Source organism: Lactuca virosa, chromosome 3 (assembly GCF_052849685.1).
Source record: "Lactuca virosa cultivar CGN04683 chromosome 3, Lactuca_virosa_CGN04683_v6, whole genome shotgun sequence".
NCBI classification, from domain to species: domain Eukaryota; kingdom Viridiplantae; phylum Streptophyta; class Magnoliopsida; order Asterales; family Asteraceae; genus Lactuca; species Lactuca virosa.
In genome coordinates, this window is record NC_136428.1 from 137331831 (window position 1) to 137351576 (window position 19746).

Below are 19746 nucleotides of genomic sequence, written 5' to 3' on the forward strand. Positions count from 1 at the left end.
AACAGCTAGATACAACTATGATGGAAACAAGGCGTATTCAGATTGGTCAAGAACACAATTAACTCTACAACATGGGGAAAATATGATAGGCCATAAGCTATGATTTTAAAAAAGAAAACAACAATTTCTCCTATCTGTGTTGGGTTGAATGGGTAAAATCAATATTAGATTATATAGCACCATGTTCAGATCAGGAATCAAAAACATATACGATTTTTATATCGACTTCATCTTATCCAACATTTTTGTCATCTCATTTTGTCATTTCTCTTTCTTTTTTTGTTAAATATTTACTTCTTAAAAACTAGGCAAATTCGAATGAATTTAATTTTTAGTAGGTTATGAATTCATAACAATTACATTGCTTATTGTGTTCTTGTATGATATGGATTATCATGTGAAGTTAGACATCTTCATGTTAAATTGATCAGGTCAATAATAATTCATTCCCAAGTTATATCTTTATTTGTTACTTATCTAATCTTTTACTTCTTTCCTTACTCAGCATTCAATTTGACAACAATCACTATAAGGAAGTATACCTAGCTCTTATGTGGGAAATAAGACATACATTCATTTGGTTGTATAATATAGCCATGTATTTTCATATTCTTTTGCTTATTTAGACATTTTATGTTGAAAATTAACCCATTTATATCATTGACTTTCCAATTTTTTGTTATTACCATAATATTTTTCAACAACTGCGAACCAAATACCCAAATTACCCTTATGTGTTCATGTTCATGAGCTTTTCAACGACCACTAGACTGTATATACTCAAATTTCAAAAAGAAGACCTTTTTTACCATTCATATCAGATATTATATATCTTTCTCTATGTGTGTATAGGAACATGTAGAAACTTTGCACGAACAACCATAAATTATGTATATACAACACTATTAAAGGCACTTGTAGTAATGATCTCTTACCTCCCTCTAAGCTTCAACAGTTGAGATTTAATATCAGTACATAACATAATTTATCATATAGCATCGAACTTTCACTTTTTTGTTTTGTTGACATTTTAAAAAAGCTTAGAAAGTACAATGTTTTTATTTTTAAAGGTCACATGAATGTAATTTCATTTTGTTACCCATAATAGCAATGTACGTCCAATTCCATATTAATAATAGCAACATACTTCATACCAATACACTTTACTTTTCTTTACCAATATCAACAATGTATTTATTTTTTACTCACTATAATAACACACATGTAATTTTTTTTATTGTATACACCAATCACGTTCCATATTATGTTTAGAGTATTCACCCTGAGATATGATATCACACTACGAAACTAAATTAGTTTTATCAATCTACCTTAATCTTTCTAAATACCCAATCGCCTTGCTCGGACCGTGCTTAGCACGGGCCTCGGGAATTTCCTAGTATATATATATATATATATATATATACGGTAAAAAAATAATTTTTTTTTCTGAAATTGACCGTTATCAAACGGTCTAAATGGCAACGGCTAAATTTTGTGCGTCGCATTTCGTTTCCATGACAACGAGAGAACCGGACAACGAGATGCAACGCGTTGGGGGCCGGTGTTCCCCACGTTACGACGGCGTCGCGGACCGCCATGTCATGCTCGTCGCTCCTCGTCTAGGCCCATACCGTTCGCTCTAAACCCCCACCTTCTTCTCCCTCGTCTCCACCCCTCACCCACATCCACTGCCTCCAATCCTCGTTGCCTCTTCTAGCCTCAAACTGCGGCGATGCACCTTCCTTCTCGAAGAATGCTTCATTTACCACCATCGTCCGATTATGTGAGCCCAAGGAATTGACGGAGACGAAGAAGATTATGGATCAATCGCTTCACATCATGTTTAAGGTTAAGGGTTTGAGATTTCTTAATCGACCCTCACACTAAATGATTCGATCTCCTCTCTTTTTACCTTGTTCCCTCTAATGATGCCTCCACCTTCTGCCCTAGGCGTGTTCTTTTCCCCAAAAAAATCATCGCCCGTCTTCCTCCCCTCCCTACCGGAAAAGTGATCTCCAGTTGGTTCCTTTCTTACCATCACCGTTGTTTCGCGGCTTCACGACCTCCGCCGCCACCACAGGATTTGATGCTCCATATTCTATTTCTCTCAATATCCACTACACCGTGCATCCATACATTAAATCACCATAGCCTTCTTTCACCATCTTAACCCTAGATCCCCGTCCCCAACCTTCTTTCACTATCTGTCTCTACCTCTATCGAAAAATCACTACACCGCCACAGGAAACCCTAGAGAATGTCGTTGTTGTTCTACCTGAAAACCCTTGACCCATGAAGTACGGAGACACATGATATGGGTACGTTTCTTTGTGAAATATGTGTATTTATTTGTGTTCATCTTTATATTCGAGCCATTCCGCCATGTTTTTCCAACGATCTTCTGACCATCGCCTCTCTTCCTTGTTTATTCTCACATCGATATTTAAACACCTATCTCTCATCTTCTTCACGCCTCCACTCTGGCTACCAAGTTCTGAATATTTGAAACCGCTCCTCCCAATCATCAGTATGAAAAAACGACGCCCTTTCTTTGGAACAGCTGATGTGGTCGACTGAATATGCTTCAGGTAATGTTTTTTGATCTTATGTTCGTGATTTCTTGTTTTCTCCTCCCCAGATCTAAAATAGCTCAATCAATAACGCCTCTAACATTGTCTTCTGCCTGTACGGTAGAGGTGAAAGAAAGTGATGGATGGAAGGAGATTCACAACAACTCCAAGGCCTGTAATGGTCGGTGAATACACCTTATTACTGAGGTAATTCAAAAGGGAGTGAAATGGGTTGCTTTTCCCCGATTCTAGGGTATTTAACTCTAAAATATTGGTAAGTTTGTCAAGTGGGTCGAATTTTATTTTCAATACAGTCCTTTGTTCGATTATGATAACCCTCTTGCCATTGACAGTGTGGCTGTTGCTTATAGGTGGATGAACGTGAATGCTATTGTAAGACTTTCCCAACCAGATGCTCTTAACATGGAGATAATTCCAAATCTAAAGGTAATTCCTTTATCTTCTCAGGAGTTATACAGGTATGAAAGTAAAAGGTAAATTCATCAACCTTTTCCCGATTCAAAACTCTTGTTTTCCATTTATTGGAGGTCGATTTCCATCAATGAGATTGTGGTGCAGCCTCTAACTACCCACTGCCATGGATTTCCATCCAAAACCATCACACAACATTACCAGATCTGGTGGGTTTTACTGATGTTTTGTGTTTTATTGAACTTATTGTAGGAAGTCATCAGCTCTCTATAAATATATTTGTCTTGAAAACGGGAAAAGCCTCCTTGAACTGCTTGAAATATGTAAATCATCAGCTTTGGAATCTCTAGAAGTAGCTTTTGAGAATGTAATTACTTCATTGCCTGTGAAGGAAGTCAAGGAACCTTCCATATGTACAGACTGCAACGGTAAACAATGCCCTAATTGACCTAGCTCTCTATACTTTTTTGGGTATTTTTTTTTCTGAATTTTGGTATTCTTTTTATGATTCACAGGCCCATTCGAATCATCTTCTACTGAAAATATGTTAAAATGTGACACTTGTTTAAATCAGAAGAATCAAAATCAGAATCAGAAACAGGAACAACAAGTGGTGGCCCTTTCTGCAATCAATGTGGAAGTGGAAGTGGAAGATAGGTGTGTATTATTTTGACACTGTGTATCTTTACAACATTTGGCTTACCGCTTATACATGCATGTTACTTTTAGTATTTATTGATCTATCTTAATTTTCAACAATTCTAATATTCAATCTTCTTCCACATCTGTATTCTAATAACCTGGTGTCTAATCTAGTAAGAAATCCACACTGAACTTTTTTCATTGATCTATGATCTATGGTTTCCATGTGAATGTATTTGGACATGTATACTAAAATTTACTTGCTTTTTAGGAAAATATTGATGTCTAATCTATTTACTTTTAGGCCATCAAGTCCAGTACTGAAGGCCATTACAAATACCGAGTTGCCAGTTTTATCAGAAAAAAAGAGAGGAAGAGGGAGACCAAGGAAGTAAGTATTTGTTTTCTGAATATAACATTTAACTTGTAGCTATTTATGACAGATATATGATGCGACTTATTTCAGGTCAGATTCAGTTCTGAACTCACCTAAAAGTGCTAAAAGTGGTAAGTTATCACGAAGTAAGATTAAAGACAAGATACTAAAAAAGTTCAGGTCACCAAGGTCAACTACTGTATCAAAGCCACCAGGGAGTGCTTTCTCCTCACAACAGAAGAGTGGAAAAAAGCTAACAATAAAGTTAGACTCTATCACTTTAATTTCAATAAAGTTTCTTTCAATTGCTTGAAGTAAAAATGTAAAATAATAACTTTTGTTGATATGCAGGAATCAGCAGTTGCATTGGCCTGTTTTTGAGGAAGGAGGTTTACCCGATGGAACCAAACTAACTTATGTTTCTCATGGAAAGGTGACAGGTTTTTATTTTATTTTTTTTATTTTTTTATATTTGTTAACATCATATCATTTTCTTGAAAAAAAAAATCTGACATTTATTTATCAACAGAAACTTCTAGATGGTTATAAGTTAGGTCATGGAATATTCTGTTCATGCTACAAGACTGAGGTATATGCATTTCCCATTTTGACCCTGTGTTTTTTTTTTGAAAAAAAAATTAAAACTTCATTAACATTTTTACATCCATGAACAGATAAGCGCCTCACAGTTTGAAGCGCATGCTGGTTGGCCTTCACACAAAAAACCGTGAGTTTTCTTACATATACATTTCTTTGTATTTTGTTGTTAGAGAGTAAATTACCTATTTGGATCCATGAATAAGTTTTTATATAAATGTTGACAGATATGAAGACATTTACATCTCAAATGGAGTATCTCTCCATGAATATGCGGTTTCTTTAAAGAGAGCCGAAAACAAAAGATGTCCTGTGAAGTTTAATGATGACTTGTGTAGAATATGTTGGGATGGTGGAAATCTGTTTCTTTAAAGAGAGCCGAAAACAAAAGATGTCCTGTGAAGTTTAATGATGACTTGTGTAGAATATGTTGGGATGGTGGAAATCTGTTGCTTTGTGATGGATGCCCTAGGTCCTTCCATAAAGGTCAGTTTTTAATTTTTATAGAAAAACAAGATCAAATATTTACAATGAATTAATCAAATATGTTTTACTTTTTTTTGGTTGATACATACAGAATGTATTGATGAAAAGGAGATCCCACAAGGAAAATGGTATTGCAGATTTTGTACACAGGCAATGAAAGTTGGTGAAGATAGTGAAAATGCTACAGTAGCTGGAAGAGTTGGAGGGGTTGATCTTATTGAACAGATAACAAAACGTTGCATTCGGATAGTCAAAACCGCAGAAAACATTGATCTTGTTGCATGTGTTTATTTTATGCAGGTAACATTAACACTCTTTGCAAAATAAATTTTTGTCAAATGAATCTTGAAATAAAGACCAAAATTAGAAACCTTGAAATAAGACCAAAATAGAAAAAAAATGATAATTCGGGGACTGTTTTTGTAATTTAGTCTTCTCTTTATAATGTTTATGATGTTATTGTTTGTTTGCAGAGGACATGATTTCAGCAAAAACGTGTTCAATGAACGAACTGTTATAGTTTGTGATCAGGTAAGTAAATTTGAATTTAGCCTAGGTTTAATTTAGGTTTATGATCCACTAATCATTAAACATTGTTAATGACATTGTCAGTGCGAAAGAGAATATCATATCGGGTGTCTAAGGGAACAAAAAATGGCTGATTTGGAGGTGTGTATGTGTATATTAATATTATGCAATACTATTTTCATTGTAAAAGAAATGGGTTGATATTTTCTTTTATTATTGTTTATAGGCATTGCCAAAAGGGAAGTGGTTTTGCATAACGGATTGTGAGAGAATTCATTCTGTTTTGTTGATGATGACCTGTTGACTTTTGTGAGGGAGAAGCAAAAGGATAAGGAGGAGAAGGAGAAGGAGAAGGAGAAGGAGAAGGAAAAGGAGGAGGGGGACAAGGACAATAATGTAATTTCTGACGAGGACAAGGAGAAGGACAAGAATGTAATTTCTGACAAGGAGAAGGAGAAGGAGAAGGAGAAGAATGTAATTTCTGACGAGGACAAGGACAAGGATGTAATTTCTGAAATGAAATTTGTGCTTTTAAGTGGGAAGAATGCCACCCGTGAAAACAGACCGATGCTTACACAAACAATATTTTTCATGTGAGTTTGCTATAATTCCCTAATTCATTACTACTGCTTACATCTTTTCTTTTCTGATTTTACTATATTATTAATTATTATATTTATATTTATAATAGGAAGGGTTTGACTTTATTATTGATGCAACAAGTGGGCGTGATTTTATTCCATCCATGGTGTATGGGTAAGAATTAGTTAATGGAACATATATTAATAAATTTCTCCTTTTTTTTTATTTAATAATCTAATACACACACACCCTCTCTCTCATCTTAACAGAAGGAAAATTTGGAGTCCAGATTTTGCAGGGATGCTTTGTGCCATATTGACTATAGAGTAAGGCCATTCTTTCTTTTTGTGCTTTTTAATCATTAAAAACATAGTAAATTATATTAGCATATTAATGGAGTCCGGAACACCAAATGGATCAAATATCATATCTCAAGTGTGGTCCCACATTCTTCGGATGGAGAAAAGGGTTTTAATGGAACCCTGAACACCAAATGGATCAAATATCATATCTCAAGCGCGGTCCCACATTCTTTGGATGGAGAAAAGGGTAATTTCGTCTTTTACAACTAACATTCCATGTTTGATTCTTCTAATAATTATATTAGCATATTAATTTTTTGACTTTTATTTGATCAGTTCACAAGATATCGGAGCAGGGGTTCATTAATCTTAAAGAATTATGAAAGGCAAGATGCAACTCTACTTAGTTGGAATTTGATATTTATCATCTTTGTGTATATCTTTTTAGTTTGTATAGCATTACATTGCAGAAGGTATTCCTTAATGGTAATGTAGTATTAGGTTATATAGTTAGGGAAAACATCTTAATAACAATGTACAATTAGATCCCCTTAATATCAATGTATTACAATTTTTTGATATGATGTTATTGGATGAAATTGATTTTTTTGGTATATATTTGTTTACATATTTTTGTATTATGCGTAAATGAGTATTGTAAAGACGCGTCGTAAATGCATATCGTAAATGGTTACTGAAGTTTATGACACGCAAATGTGTGTCATCTTCATTTATAACAGGGGCTTCCTTGATACGCATTGCGTGTCATAAACGCGCGTCGAAAGGTTACGTCACGTAAATGCGTGTCGTCTTCCTTTATGACAGGGCCTTCCTTGATATGCATTGCGTGTCGTAAATGCGCGTCTCAAATGCGTGTCATAAATGCACGTCGTAAATGCTCGTCGTCTATAGACAATGCGCAAAAGCGTGTCGTCTCTCGTTATGACACGGCTTTCCTTGACACGCATTTGCGCGTCGTCTGAGCGTTTTACGACGCGCATTGCGCGTCGTAAAAGGCTGTTTTTTAGTAGTGACAACTCCTGCATCTCTGGAGGAGCCAACCGATATGGTGCCTTGGCTATCGGAGCCGCACCAGGAACCAGGTCAATCCTTAACTCAACCTGTCTCTCAGGAGGTATCCCAGGCAAATCCTCTGGGAATACATCCGGGTACTCTCGTACCACCGGTACATCATCAACCGTTGCCCTGCCCTTAACCCGGGTATCCATAACATATGCGACGTACCCCGCGCAACCTTGCTGAAAGTAGCGCCTCACTCTCGCTGCTGAACAAAGAATCGGTCCGCGCCGTGGCCTCTCGCCCTGAATCACTAACTCTCCCCCACTAGGAGTGCAAACCCTCACTAACTGCAACTCGCAATCAATCACTGCCCCATTGGGGCTCAGCCAGTCCATACCCAATATAACCTTATTCCCTCGCAGGGGAATAGGAACCAAATCCACTGAGAATTGCTCATCAAATAACAGCAACGAACACCCTCTATGTACTCTCGCGACCCTGACGGACCTATCATCAACTATCTCAACCTCGAGTGGGCAATCCAGCTCCCCTGGAGCTCTACTAAATCGCTTGCTAAGTGCAAGTGACACAAATGATCGGGTAGCCCCCGAATCAAACAATACCATAGCTGAAATGCCGTTCACTAAGAACGACCCTATACACAAACACATAACCATGAGAAACAATCTATACCAAAATACAGAGATAAGAGGAAAAATACATACCCGCCACCACGTCAGGAGTCGCTCGCGCATCCTCTGCTGTCAACTGGAAAGCTCTGCTCTTCGCCACTGGCGCCTCGGCCCGACCCTGTCGACCGTTTGTAATCCTCAAGGTAGTAGGAGCGGGTGCTGCCACCTGCCCTACCGAAGCTAAACTCGGACACTGGGACTTTTTATGTCCCCTCTGATTGCAATAGAAGCAAATCAAATCAGATGCTGTGGTGGTAGTGGTAGTAGCTGTACAATCCCTACTCATGTGCCCAACCCGGCCGCATTTAAAGCAGCCGGAACTCCCTGCCTTGCACACCCCATCGTGCAATCTACCACACTTGCCACACCGACTGTGGCTCTGCTGTCCCCTCGATCTGTGATCGGATGCCTTAGGCCTTTTGCCCGAACCCCCTGTGACAGACACCACCTCTAGCTTCCTCTTCCTCTCCATCTCTAAATCAATCTCTCTCTCTCTCTCTCTCTCTCTCTCGCCCGTTCTATCATATCCTCCAGCGTCTTGCAGATGGATCAGCTCACAAACTGGCGGATATCACTCCACAACATCTCATTATATTGGGCCTTTTTCATCTCCTCGTCCGCTGCATACTGCGGAACGAGAAGGGCCCTCTCCCTGAATTTGGCGGTAATTTCCGCCACAGTCTCTGTCGTCGACTGGAGGTCCTGGAACAACCTAGCAAGCTGTTGCACCTCAATAACCGGTGCAAACTCGGCTCTGAACCAAGTCGTGAAATCGCCCCAGGTCATAGCATCCGATACAGTGTCATCTCCAATGGCTCTCCCGACCTCCTCCCACCAGTCACGTGCCCTGCCCTTCAGAAGACAGGACGCAAGTCTAACCTTGTCCCCCCTCGGGACATCTGCTGGTGCGGAATGTGTTGGCTACATCCGCCAACCATCTGGTACTAGCAACGGGGTCTCGAGCCCCCTGGTAATCAGGAGCTCCACATGCCCTGAACTCTCTGAATGTGAGCGTGCGCAACCCCATCATGGCCGCCACCTCAGCACGGAATGTACTCAACCTCTCATCCATAAGCTCTAGAATGCCCTCCTTGATCGTACCGAAGATCACAGGAGTCTGCTCAAGTATGCTATGTGATCTCTGAGGAGATGAACTCCCTAGTTTGCTCATCCAAATGCTCGGCTCCCGAGCCTGAACCTGATCCCTCTCCGGCACCTGAACTGCCGACTGCTGGTCTAGGGCGCAAAACCACTATTCTGAAAACACATATTGACAAACGTCAGAAACACTGATATATCTAGAGGGATCACATCTACTACAAGTTTCCTGGTCTTGTCTCAGCCTTCCTCGATTCAAGTACGGATCCTCTGCTTTCAGTAGTACGGGCCCATACTACCTTCCACATCTATCCGTACTTTCCTCAAGAACTGCCTTGACTCCACCAAGTCCCTTCTACTGCTACTGATCTCTTCTACTCTCATCCTAGGCTTGCCCTAGGGTAATCACCAACTCACTCTCCGCATCAGCTGCGTAAGGAGTCCCTGCTTTCTTCCCCTAACTAGCTCGCAAATACTATTACATATCACTCATACTAGATAATTCTTCGAATGAGAGATCCTACCGTACAACGGTTGGACTCAATAAAGAGTTGCGAAATAGAGCTAGACCTAACCTTCTGAAATTATTTAGTCCTTGCAATATGTAACTTAACATATTTGTTTACTAGCTAATGAAAGACAACTGGAACTCCTAAAAGCACAAAGCAAGCAACATTCGGGCATCGAGTACTCATAATCAACATATACTACTCAGGCTATCATCCTAACTAATCTGTACTAGCATGCAATTCTCATAAAGCTGAAACACATATAACAGGCACATAAGGCATCCTTCCTAGATCCTTAGTCCTAATCTAGCATGTTGTTCTACAAAAACTGATAATCATAACATAAACTTTTATGGGTAATTTGGGAGTACTTACTTGAGCTCGGCTGATTGCATGCACCACACCCTTTTCCCTTTTTCAAAACTCTTTTCTCTTTTTAAGTTTCTTTTTCAAAAATTCTTTTCATAAAAATGATTTTCTTTTGAAAACCTTATACCATTTCCTTAGTTTGAGTTCAGACACACCCGAAAGTGTGTTTGAATCCCTCAAACCAAGGCTCTGATACCAAGTTGAAACGACCCAAAAATACAACCCAAAAATTTCTTTTAAAATCTTATCAAGAAAACGGTAAACATTCGTAATCAAATAAAACGACCAGTTATCATGTATCTCAAAATCTCAACTCAAACACTGTATCAACAAAGTAAGGAAAATATCAGAGTCTCAAACGCTCCCAGGCTAAAAACTGTGGTGTGTGCCATGCCATCATCCTGAGCCCTTCCCTTTGCTAGCTGAAGTACCTGAAACCAAAATTGAAACTGTAAGCACGAAGCTTGGTGAGCTCCCCCAAACTACTACATACCAAACTAACACATAAGCACATACTGGGCCTTGCCCACTGCATCGGGCCCCGCCCGACATCGAACCTAAGTCTAGCATAACTTGGGCCCCGCCCACTGCACCGGGCCCCGCCCGACATCAGACCGAAATCCAGAATAACTTGGGCCCCGCCCGACATCGGACCGAAATCCAGAATAACTTGGGCCCCGACCACTGCATCGGACCGTAGTCCGGAATAGACTGAACATAGCATAAACATATATCATAATCACAAATACTGCATCGGGCTTGCTCGGCATCGGACCGGAGTCCGGAACATATAACACATAACACAAACATACATGAATCACGAAGACCTCAAGCATACATAACTACTTCTCGGGACCACCCTGACATCGGACCATAGTCCGGAACTATTATCATCTAAACGGGCCGACATTGTGGCCGTAGACCCGTTCCTACTGGAAGGAAACTCACCTCGTATGAGTGACTGCTGACAATCTGAGTGAGAAATCCCTGTCTGCTGCTCCGGTGACCCTCCGGATACAAATTCCATATACTCTTAGTTAATACTGATAACTCTTCATGGGGTAAATGACCAATTTACCCCTTATTCAAAGTCAAAGTCCTGGTCAAAGTCAAACTTCCAGGTCAACTCTACTCGCCGAGTCAGTACATTGACTCGCCGAGTCCTATAACTCGAAATCCTTACATCTCACGACTCGACTCACCGAGTCATTCCCATGACTCGTCGAGTTCCTAAACCTATGATTCCTAATCCTGGCCAACCCACTGAGTTACCTCCTCTACTCACTGATTCAACTCACAACTCACTCATCCGGGAACTAGGGTTCGCGACCCGACTCGCCGAGTCCATGAACGACTCGCCGAGTCTTCCTCGTGACATGGACATTCAGACCACCTTAAACCATTCTGATGCCTCCAACTATTGGATCTGGACTCCTGAGGCTGGTTTTACACGTAAAGTTGCTAACTTTACGTGCATGCATAGAGTAATGAAGCTATAACACCATAACAAAGCTAATAATGGAGGTTAATTGCTCAATATGGAGCTATGGCTGCCTAAAGGTAATCTCTTGGGGCTCATGGAGTTTAAAGATGTCTAGATCTAAGATATGAAGCATCAAGATGTCCTACAATTCAGGGATTTAAGGTTTTTGGCCAAAACCTTCATATTTTGGGGACAAAATAGATCTAGAAGAAAGAGGATCAAAATGAGAACTTGATTACCAGAAAGAATGCCAAAGGAGGAGTGGGTTCTGGATCTACTTCTTCTTCCTTGAGTCTTCTATCTTCTCCTTCCTCCTCTTACTTCAAAATGCACCAAAGAATCACTTCAAATGGTAAGAATCACTCACAATCACTTATGGGGGCTAGGGTTTCGGGATTAAGTCTCTGAGGGGTGATGGAGGCTGGTATGGGGCGCTTAAAGTTGATTAAATAGGGTGCAAACCCTAAAAATTAGGGTTTTCTCCAGCCTTGCCGACTCGCCGAGTCGGGGATATCGGACTCGTCGAGTCGTCCCGCTAAATCCACATACTGACCCGCATCTACTCGACGAGTTAGGGCTACTGACTCGTCGAGTAGCTTCTAAAATAAAAAGGAATATTTATTTGAAATACGTACCAGGAACAGGGCGTTACATATTTGTTTGCGTGATCTTGATTCAATAGTTTGTGGTGGGTGGCAGTAGTGTGCGGTGGTGGTTGTTAGTGGGTAGTGGTAGGTTTAATCACACATGATTATTTGTGTTTAATCACATATGATTTATATGGACTATATTTGTTTTCACAATTTTGATTCAATTATGATTATATATATCTAAATATAATTTTTATACATTTTCACAATCCAATCTAAATAAATTTTTGTATTATAAAATATTATTATATATAATAAGTTTTTATTATCTCAAAGTAATAAAAAAATATTAGCATTTCAATATAAAAAAAATGAATAAAATTGATTTATACAATTATTGTTCTTGTGTATTGTTAATACTAATATCTAACACATTTTTATCTTTGTATTTCACATAAGAAATTTAACAGTCTACTATGTAACCACCTACAATCTATCTTGAATTTACTCTACTGTTGAAGTTACTTATTTGTTTAATTGTTTTAGACTTAGTTTTTCTAATTTTTAGAAAAAGTCGATCAATTATGTAATAGGTTTTAATAAGACCTATCTTGTTCTTTGTGAGAATAAGTAATCATTCCTAGTCAAACGTTTAAAAACATATTGTATTTTTTAAATAAAGTACAATTAATAGATTATATTATGGTCTCCGATAGGTTGATCCTTCATTTCAAAAAGAAGAAAAAACTCAAAAAATTCTTTTATTGTTTATCGGGTAATATTTTCAAGGACCTTATTTTCAAATGAAGCCCCCCTTGTCTACTATTCTTTTGGTCCGATCAGAAACATTTCTTACAGCTGGAGTGTGATATCGTGTGCTCAACCTAAAATCTCTGACACAAATACGTTCCTTTTTCTCCTTCTTTCTAACCTTACCCCGACGGTTGTATTTTGACCATCATCGTTGAAGCTTTGATTAAACTACTAATATCTAACACATTTTTATCTTCCTAACTGACATAATTTTTATCTTCCTAATTGACATAAGAAACCAAATATTCACAGGTAATCACAAGGACATATGCAATTGTGTGAACTAACCTGAAATCGATTATAGATTCAACTGTAGATCTAGATCTGTTGAAACCAGGTGGTCGGTAAAAACAAGATCGTAGAGGAGAAGGTGTTTCCGACAAGGTAGTTTCGTACGAGATGCTTTTCCGGCTGATTCAAGGAGGCGGTTAAGGGCCGCGGTTCTGGAAAAGGAGAGGCGGAGGTGATTTCCGACAAGCAATCGAGTGGAGGTGAAGCCAGGAAGTGACCAGAAGATCTGGAGAGAGTGAGCCCTCGTTCTTTGAGCCAAAAAATGTTGCAGAAGATGCCGGAGAAGAAGATACTCTCGGTAAATAGTTGTCGGATCTGATAGCAATGGCGGTCGATGAAACGAGACCTAGTAGCATATGGCCGCCTGTGAAAGCTTTTCAAAGTCAGCCACCAACAAACGAGATCGAGAAAGCTTTTCGCCGGACAAAAGAGACGGAAGACAAGGTTTCCGACGTCGTTCCAGTGATTCCGATGTCGTTCCGGTGACTCCGAAGGCGGTTTGTTGGTCTAGCTTCAATTGCGATCAAAGAAAAAAGAAAGTAAATATGATATTGGAAGAGTGCGGTGAGAGTGGGGTGGGGGTGAGCGTCTTTTTATTTGTGGCTGAAAATGTTCTCAAATTTGGAATTGTTCTCATTTGAACATAACTATATATATATATATATATATATATATATATATATATATATATATATATATATATATATGGCTAGGTTATAACGTGAAAAACAATTATTGTGTCAACGTAGAGATTAATTTGGACCATTAGATTAGCTTAATTAAGGTATGTGATTTAATAAGGAATTTTAATTTTAAGAAAAAGGAAAATACTATTTTGATAAGGGGTACGAGATTGTAAAGGCAAAAGTGTATATTTGTATGTCAGATTACATCGGTAAGAGCGTATGATTTGGAAACATATATATATATATATATATATATATATATATATATATATATATATATATATATATATAGGAAAAGTGAATATATGGCTGTTAGGTATGTAATCTTAGACATAGAACCATATGAAAACACCTAATTTTACGTAAAATCCTATAATTTTTAACTTGTTGCTGATTTTGCTTTCTTAAAAAATTACATAAACTAATAAACTAAATCGAATTGTACATTATAATACAAATCAAATTTTGTTTTCTAGAAAAAAAACCCGCCGAACAAAGTTTTCAAGATAAGTGAAAACTCATTTTTTTTTAAAATGACAAGACTTCAATTCAATTCAAAACTAATGAAGCTACAAAACCATTTTATTACTGGTGGAACAAAGCATCAGGTACAACATGAACTAAGTTTTTTTTTTTTTACTTCAGTTCAATAAGTTTTTCTTACATACTAAAAAAACAATAGCTAGCAAGTTTTTGTAATTGCTTTTATTATATTTTATCTTGGCATTCACATACTTTTATTTTTTCCTGACTTAAGGAAGAAGATTAACAAACCTGTGATGATGGATTATGTAACATCCATAAATTTCACGCCAAATTCAAACTTTTTAAATCACAAATAAAAGTCAAATAGTATTGTTTACAAAATGTTTTCCAATCAGTATCCATCAGAGTGTCCAAAAATCATAACATAAGGATGAGGAGCGGTACGGTCACGCCTTCGCCTTGCCACGATCTCCTTAAGTACCTGAAACAATAAACTGAAAACTGTAAGCCCGAGGGCTTAGTGAGCTACCCCCAAAATACCAATACCACACTGACAATACCATATCAGTAACAATCAATCAATCAATCATGCATACTGGGCCATCGGCCTGACTGGTCTGCCCTACTGGGCCTACAGTCTATCTAAACCCATCCAAGCATACTGGGCCATCGGCCTGACTGGACCGCCCTATTGGGCCTACAGTCTATCTGAATCTATCCCGAGCCATCGACATGACTGGTCCGCCTCGTGGGCCTGCAGTCTCCCCGGACCGCTCATAGGTTATGTTGGCCTTCAGCACAAAGCAGGACCGCCTCAACCCAACCAATAAGCAAATAACCAAGTTCGCATAACTATCATATACTGGCATATACAAACATCAACATATCTGTCATACTGATCATCAACCATAGAATCCTCTCATAACTAGAGTACCGACCTAGCAGGTCACTAACATACCAATCCTTACGGATCATAAAGCATAACATACTGTCTACCCTGATTCCGATCTAGCAGACCAAACCATGTAGCATACCATAACAATAACAACTAAAGGGCTAGCCTTGGTGCCGTAGACCCTATCGATATAGTGAGGATAACTCACCTTGCAGATGCCGACTCAAAAGGTAGACTCCAATTCTCGGATCACTTGACACAGGCTCCACCACCTATGACCATAACATAATATACTCATAAGTCCTTAACCTTATAAGGTACTCCATAACCCACCAGTCAACCCCTGGTCAAAGTCAAAGTCCTCAGTCAAAGTCAACATTCCATGTTGACCCCAACTCGCCGAGTACCCTCGGCTACTCGCCGAGTTCCTCGAAGCACATTCCACTCGCCGAGTCATCGAGGTGACTCGTCGAGTTCCTTCGATTCCCGTTCAAACTCTAAGGCCACCCGTCGAGTTCCCTTCTTGCCACTCGACGGGCACACACGCATACATATCCTAGGGAAAACTCATCCGACTCGCAGAGTTGTTCTTCAACTCGTCGAGTCTTATGGTGATCTTCATCGGACTCGTCGAGTTGTTCATCCAACTCGTCGAGTTCACGGCCATCTTCATGTGACTCGCCGAGTCAACCTTGCGACTCGCCGAGTACATTCAGTCCTTTTTCCATACAGACTTGTTTTGAGCCATGCAACAACTCCAAATCACATATCCAAGCTTCTAGGGCATGCTTTTCACGTAAAGTTGCAAACTTTACGTGCATGCATGACTAATAAGGCTCTTAATGCTAAAACTAAGTTCTTAATGGGGCTTCATGTCCAAGAGGGACCTCAATCACGACCAATACAACAACTTTATGATTCTAAAACTTAAGGAGGGTCTAGATCTGAAGTTACAACTTCAGATCTAGCCCATAGCCCACCTTATCAACCTTAAAATCCATGAAAAACCCCCAAACTCAACAAAAAGGAAAAAAGGAAGTAAGGATGGCAACTTGATACCTCCAAGGAATGCTAGCTGAGGTAATTTCTGCTTTCCACACCTTCCTTGCTTCAATTCCTTTGCACTTCTAGCTTTTCTCTTCTAGCGAACCTTTTTTCCAAGCTTAGAACATACCAAAGGGAATACCACACGAATTAGGGTTTTTAAGGAGCTCTCAAAGGACTGCAAAGAGGCCAAAGGAGGCTGAAGCTCCTTTAAATAGGGTGCAAAACCCCGGGACTTAGGGTTTCATCTGCCAGCTCCTAATCGCCGAGTCCCAATATGGACTCGTCGAGTAGGTCACTTAACACGCGATCCCACCCCGCTGCTACTCGATGAGTAGGTCAACCAACTCGTCGAGTAGAGCTTCACCCAATAAATCTTATTTAAATAATACATGAGAATCGGGGCGTTACAACTCTCCCCCACTTGAACTAGACTTCGCCCTCGAAGTCCGTCGGAATAAACAATGCCGGGTAATGCTCGCGCATCTCCGCTTCCGGCTCCCATGTCCACTCGGATCCCCTCCGATGTTCCCACTGTACCTTTACCAAAGGTATTTCCTTGTTCCGCATAATCTTCTTCTTCCTTTCCAAAATAGCCACCGGCCTCTCCACATAGTTCAGGAGTTCATCGACCTGAATGTCATCCAACGATACCACTGCCTCCTGGTCCATAATGCACTTTCGCAATTGCGAAACATGAAATGTGCTGTGGATCCGGCTAAGCTCCTCCGGAAGCTCTAGCCTATAAGCCACCCTGCCAACCCTGGCAACAATCCTGAACGACCTGATGTAGTGGGGACCCAATTTTCCCCTCTTCCTGAAGCGGATCACTCCCTTCCAGGGTGAAACCTTCAGGAGAACCATGTCACCCACCCGAAACTCCAACTCAGATCGGCGTCGGTCGGCGTAACTTTTCTGCCGACTCTGAGCGGTCTGCAGTCGCTGTCTAATCTGCTGTATCATCTCGGTAGTTTGCAGAACTACCTCTGTCCGACCCATCACTCTGTGCCCAACCTCGCCCCAACAGACTGGGATCCTACACTTCCTCCCATACAACAGCTTGAAAGGCAGGGCGCCAATACTGGAATGATAGCTGTTGTTGTAGGCGAACTCTATAAGCGGTAGGTGGGAATCCCAACTCCCACCAAAATCAATGACGCACGCCCTCAACATATCCTCGAGGGTCTGTATGGTCCGCTTAGTCTGCCCATCAGTCTGCGGATGGAACGCTGTACTAAAATGCAACCTCGTACCTAGTTACTCGTGGAACTTCTGCCAAAAACGGGAAGTAAATCGGACATCCCGGTCGGAAACTATGGAAACTGGAACCCCATGGCGAGAGACAATCTCGCGGACGTACAGGTCGTCCAACTTCTCCGCCGACGAACTCTCCCATATAGCTAGGAAATGGGCACTCTTGGTCAATCGATCCACGATGACCCATATAGCATCGAAACCCTTTGCCGTCTTTGGCAACTTCGTGATGAAATCCATCGTGATCCGTTCCCATTTCCACATGGGAATCTCCAGGGGCTGCAACTTACCATGCGGCCTCTGGTGCTCGGCCTTGACCATCCTACATGTCAAGCACCTCTCAACAAACCAAGCGATATCTCGCTTCATGCCCGACCACCAATAACTCGAACTCAGATCACGGTACATCTTGGTGGCTCCCGGATGAATAGAGAAGCGAGACTAATGAGCCTCCTCCATCACTATCTGCCGGACCCCTCCGGTCATCGGAACCCAAACCCGACCGTAACGGGTCAACAATCCGCGGCTATCCTGAACAAACCGGGCGCTTTCGCCCTTAATCTTCTCCAACTTCCAGTTCTCTAGTCTCATACCCTTAATCTGAGCATCCCTGACCAGACCCACCAGCGGGGAATCCACCGCTATCCTCATACACCTAGCTGGGGTCGAGGACCCAACTGACTTGCGGCTCAGAGCATCCGCAACCACGTTCGCTTTACCAGGATGGTAAAGGATCTCACAATCATAGTCCTTGACTACATCCAGGCACCTGCTCTGCCTCATGTTCAGGTTTGGCTGATCCATAATGTGCCTCAAACTCTTGTGATCCGTGTATATGGTACAACGAACCCCGTACAGATAGTGCTTCCAAATCTTGAGAGCGAAGACCACCGCTCCCAACTCAAGATCGTGCGTGGGGTATCTCGCCTCATGCGGCTTTAATTGCCGCGATGCATAAGCTATCACTCGTCCCCTCTGCATGAGGACTGTCCCTAATCCTGTGATGGATGCATCGTAATATACCACGAAATCCTCCACTCCCTCGGGGAGTGTCAACACTGGCGCCTCGCATAACCGCTGCCGGAGGGTCTCAAACGCCCTCTGCTGCTCAGGGCCCCACCGGAAATCCACTCCCTTTCTCGTTAGACGAGTGAGGGGTACGACAACCTTGGATAAATCACGAATGAATCTTCGATAATACCCTGCTAAACCTAAGAAACTCCTGATGTCTGAGGGAGATCTCGGAGTCTCCCACTGCATAACCGCCTCCACCTTGGCCGGATCGACCAAAATCCCATCCTGGTTAACGAGATGTCCGAGGAACTGAACCTCTCGTAACCAAAACTCACACTTCGAGAACTTGGCATACATCTGTTCTCGTCGCAGTACCTTCAGCAGCTCCCTGAGATGCTCCTCATGCTGCTCTCGGGTCTTGGAATATACCAAGATGTCATCTATGAATACAATGACCGAGCGATCGAGCATCGGTCTGCAGACTCGGTTCATCAGATCCATGAACACTGCTGGCGCGTTGGTGATCCCAAACGGCATCACCACGAACTCGTAAAGACCATAACGAGTCTGAAACGCGATCTTCTCCACGTCTCCCTCCCTCACCCTGACATGGTGGTATCCTGATCTCAAATCAATCTTGGAAAACCAAGATGTACCCTGCAGCTGATCAAAAAGATCGTCTATCCTCGGAAGCGGATAACGGTTCTTCACCGTTTACTTGTTCAGCTCCCTATAGTCAATGCACATCCTGTGCGAACCGTCCTTCTTCCTGACTAAAAGGATCGGTGCTCCCCAGGGTGAACTACTCGGACGAATAAAATGCTTACCCAACAGCTCCTGCAGTTGAGATGACAACTCCTGCATCTCCGGCGGTGCCAGTCGGTACGACACCTTAGTGATAGGGGCCGCACCCGGCACTAGATCAATCCTAAACTCAACCTGCCTCTCCGGAGGCACTCCGGGTAACTCATCTGGAAACATATC

At 41.1% G+C, this 19746-nt stretch overlaps 1 protein-coding gene across 4 annotated transcripts; it reads left to right on the plus strand.

Annotated features, from left to right (window-relative positions):
- The first annotated feature begins 1650 nt into the window (after positions 1 to 1650).
- On the plus strand, positions 1651 to 7099 carry LOC145166612 (uncharacterized). 4 transcript variants are annotated; one of them, XM_079085632.1, is made up of 19 exons: positions 1651 to 2591; positions 2698 to 2847; positions 2945 to 3020; positions 3258 to 3433; positions 3521 to 3662; positions 3952 to 4038; positions 4114 to 4287; positions 4375 to 4456; positions 4553 to 4612; positions 4698 to 4750; positions 4848 to 5106; positions 5198 to 5406; positions 5580 to 5637; positions 5719 to 5775; positions 5861 to 6227; positions 6326 to 6390; positions 6486 to 6542; positions 6653 to 6765; positions 6855 to 7099. In XM_079085632.1, exons 5-11 carry the CDS (start codon positions 3550 to 3552, stop codon positions 4990 to 4992), a joined length of 714 nt encoding a protein of 237 aa, XP_078941758.1. In that variant the 5' UTR covers positions 1651 to 2591; positions 2698 to 2847; positions 2945 to 3020; positions 3258 to 3433; positions 3521 to 3549; the 3' UTR covers positions 4993 to 5106; positions 5198 to 5406; positions 5580 to 5637; positions 5719 to 5775; positions 5861 to 6227; positions 6326 to 6390; positions 6486 to 6542; positions 6653 to 6765; positions 6855 to 7099. The 4 variants fall into 4 exon arrangements, with proteins under 4 accessions (XP_078941758.1, XP_078941756.1, XP_078941755.1 ...); XM_079085630.1 differs by having other exon boundaries at positions 2927 to 3020; positions 6486 to 6765; XM_079085629.1 differs by having other exon boundaries at positions 6486 to 6765.
- Positions 7100 to 19746: the final 12647 nt, after the last annotated feature.